The 3,344-nt window shown below is 45.1% G+C and overlaps 1 protein-coding gene across 1 annotated transcript; it reads right to left on the reverse strand.

The window, feature by feature from the left end:
• Positions 1–2,177: 2,177 nt before the first annotated feature.
• Positions 2,178–3,143, reverse strand: LOC147464374 (uncharacterized). The gene has a single exon (XM_086509084.1). The coding sequence runs from the start codon at positions 3,025–3,027 to the stop codon at positions 2,374–2,376; it is 654 nt and encodes a 217-aa protein (XP_086365210.1). The 5' UTR covers positions 3,028–3,143; the 3' UTR covers positions 2,178–2,373.
• Positions 3,144–3,344: the final 201 nt, after the last annotated feature.

The following is a 3,344-nucleotide window of genomic DNA, read 5'->3' on the forward strand; positions in this document are numbered from 1 at the left end:
ATTAGAAGACATTGGAACGTTGAAAATTCAAGGAAACATTTGATAGCACATGTTATGGAGAGAGAGGTTTACACACTCATACACTTTTCATATCTCAATCTTTTATTTTTTCTACCATACTCACAATTGTGAGTTGAGCCCCATATCTCAATCTACTTAATAAAGAAGCCCAACTCTATGTTTATTGAATTGAAGATGAGGGAAAGGTGGAATCGTCGAGGAAGCAGAGAACCACCTTGAAACCGCTTGAAGATTTGAGGCCCATCTTTCCTTCTTGTGGTGATGATGATGAACCCTTCGTATAACAGATCAATATAAGGATACTTTTGTCTTTGGAATGGTTTGTAGAGACAAGACACTAGAAAAGGCCACTTAGGTGCCACGGTCTTAGGGGAAAGGTGACAAGGAAAGGCAAACACCCTATCAAGTAGAAAGGGAACTTAAAATTATTTCTAACCTCCTATGATCTAGGGTTAGAAGAATACATTTTTTTTAAACAGTGAAAATAAGGGAAAACTTGAAATTCTCCCGGATTTTAGGTCAAAATTTGAAGCTTTTGCCGGTAATTACACTAAAAGCGGGGTAATCTCCCGCTTATTTTAAAGGTAAGCTCAAAATCTAACCAAGATTTTACAACTTAAGTTAGTTAAAGTACAATGGACCCAGGTTTTTTTTGTGTGACACTACTGTCATTGATAGTTAAAAGATGGGCCCCTCTTCAAGGACCCTTCGACCCCCAATAGATTATGCTAAATAAGGAACAACACAACAGAGTACTTCCTTGGTTAGAGGAGCTATAACGGATTCTTAAGCTTTGTTGAAAGCGACGACTCTAAATTCTCCCTTGGTGGGTCTACTTTTGGTGCCCCATTTTGTTACACAAAAATGCAAATTTGGTGTTGACTTTCGCCATCGGACTGCAGATCAAGTCGACCAATTTGCTGCAAATGGTCATGCATCCCTCCACGCTGGAAATAATGTAGCACCAGCACTCTATCTCTATCTCCGATGAAGGGATTGCGTCTCCCTCCATCAATGTTCGGGAAATATAGTTTTTCCAAACATACAAAATTCCTTTTCTTGATTTTGTAAAGAGGAAATTTTGAAAAGTTAGGTCATTTTTTCGGGTGTTTACACTATTTTTCTTTATTTTGGGGCGGAATTTCTCCCTTTCCCCTGGTCCTCAACCGGCATTTTTGAAACTGAAAACGGCACGATATTAAGCTGAGACAAATTTTTCCCGAACACTGCTCCATGCTTATGCTCTTGACACTCTCTCTCTCTCTCGCGCGCGCGGCGCTTGTTTGAAAGAGGTCCAAAAACAATCCGCGGCGTCGCGGACTGTTGTGGAGAGTTTTAAATGAATTTAAATTATCATGGCAAGCAGTGAAAGATGCGCAATCAGCGAAGTGAAAGATGCGCAATCAGCGAAACTCCTACGATTCCAAACGGAGGGGCCAGGGTGAAAGAGTTAGGGTTGGTTTGCAGCGTGAGGGTCTAGCTGATGATCTATACGGAGGATCGAATGAGCTGAAAAAGCCATGGAAGCGGTAAGGCCGACAGCTGCATTTGCAGCTATGAACGTGGCAGATTGGAAAGCCCAAGGTAATGACGAGCAGCGCGCATGGCCTGCATGGTTCTTGTCACCTCAAGAGTGTTGAGGTAGAGTGCCTTGGCCAAGGATGTTCCCTAGCAGAGATATTGCACCCAATCCTTTGAAAGAGAGCGTACGCCCTCCTGGAGCAGCCTAAGCGTATCTTAATGCCGACTACACTCATGACCTATTGCCTGGTCTTGTGGACGACCAAGGGGTGAAGCGTGGCAGACATACCAGAGAAAGGAGTTGTGCCCAGCACGGAGGACCTGGTCTTCTTGAGCACACAACTCCATATTTTGCTGCATGAGGTTGCATATTGGGCTGGGAGCGTTAATTCTCCCACTCCCTCAAAGCCCATCCTCTCCTGACAAAACTTGCTCCCTATTTGTGACTTCAAATGCACCACGCAGTGACAAAAGTGTGGCAGCCACGTCTTGACTGGCTGATCCCCTAGCTTCTCATATTGGACCTCAGCAAACATGATATAGTTCCGCACAAAAATCATCAGGTGACCGTATGTCTTCTAACACAATCGTTGCATCTCTCTCTCTCTCTCTCTCTCTCTCTCTCTCTCTCTGGATAACATTGAAGATCATTACTTAATAATGGGGAAATTTGGTAGAAACCGGTAGAGAAAATCCAGAAACCCTTGCCCGTGATCAGCTCAAAGATAAGCATCACTGTAAAGCCCATCATGGCCGACCTTCCATTGAGTAGCTCATTCTCCAGACTAAATCCAAATCCCATCTCACCTTCATCCACAACCATCCTCACCTCTACATTAGGAGCGCTTCTGCCTGCTTGTACCTGCCCACGAAGACAATCTCTGCAGAGTCCACCAAGGAGGAGGACTGTGTGCTGATATAAATGTAATCCGAGTCAATCTTGACAGGACACGTAGTTAATTTCCTCAGAGGGGGGGTCAGCAACCTCAACACAGGATTTGAAGGAAACCACTCTTTGATCTCTCCAGTCTTCAAGTCAAAGGTGCTGTCTGTCGAAGGGCAAACAATGCATCCATCCTGCGTAAGTTTGGCATTGACAAAACCCTCGCTGTAGGCACCTTCCACAGGTAATGTGTTCTCATTGGCAACTACCTCACCTTTGTACCAGAGTAGGAGTACATCCTGGCCGTCCTGACGCACTATAAACCTGCACTCACCCTTGGGCAGCAAGAACGCCGGAATCACCGCTGCCCAAGACATCCCTTCCCCATTCCGCTCTGCTTGTGTTGCCGTTGCCATTGAGACAGAGGAGCTGTTGTCCCCTGCGCTACAATTCACCACTACTCTGCCCACCTGTCCTGTATTCACCATGCCTGCGAAGGACGATGTCAGAGAGCGTATCACATTTTGACGATGCGGCCTCCTTTCCATGGGTGGGGACGAAGCTGCTCTGCTCTCATGATACGGAATCGCCCTCATGCCCATGGCATTGCTACCTCCCTGTTGCCATCGCCATGGCGATGAGCGTACTAGCCTTCACTTTCGAAACTCTGCCATGCTGCAGAACTATATTCCATTTCCGACACGCGTGTGTCGACCACACGATCAGGATAAAGGAATGGGAAAATTACCAAAATACCCCTCTAATTTGAGGAAATTCCCAAAATACCCCCGATATTTTGTCATAAATTCCCGAAATGCCCTTCAAATTTTCCAACATTCCCAAAATACCCTTGGTTCTGAGAGTAAATTTCTCGAGAAATAAAATTTTTTGTAGGTCATCACAAGAAGAGTGATTGTCT

The sequence above is a fragment of the Adiantum capillus-veneris genome, chromosome 1, assembly GCF_014529385.1.
Source record: "Adiantum capillus-veneris isolate H3 chromosome 1, ASM1452938v2, whole genome shotgun sequence".
NCBI lineage: Eukaryota > Viridiplantae > Streptophyta > Polypodiopsida > Polypodiales > Pteridaceae > Adiantum > Adiantum capillus-veneris.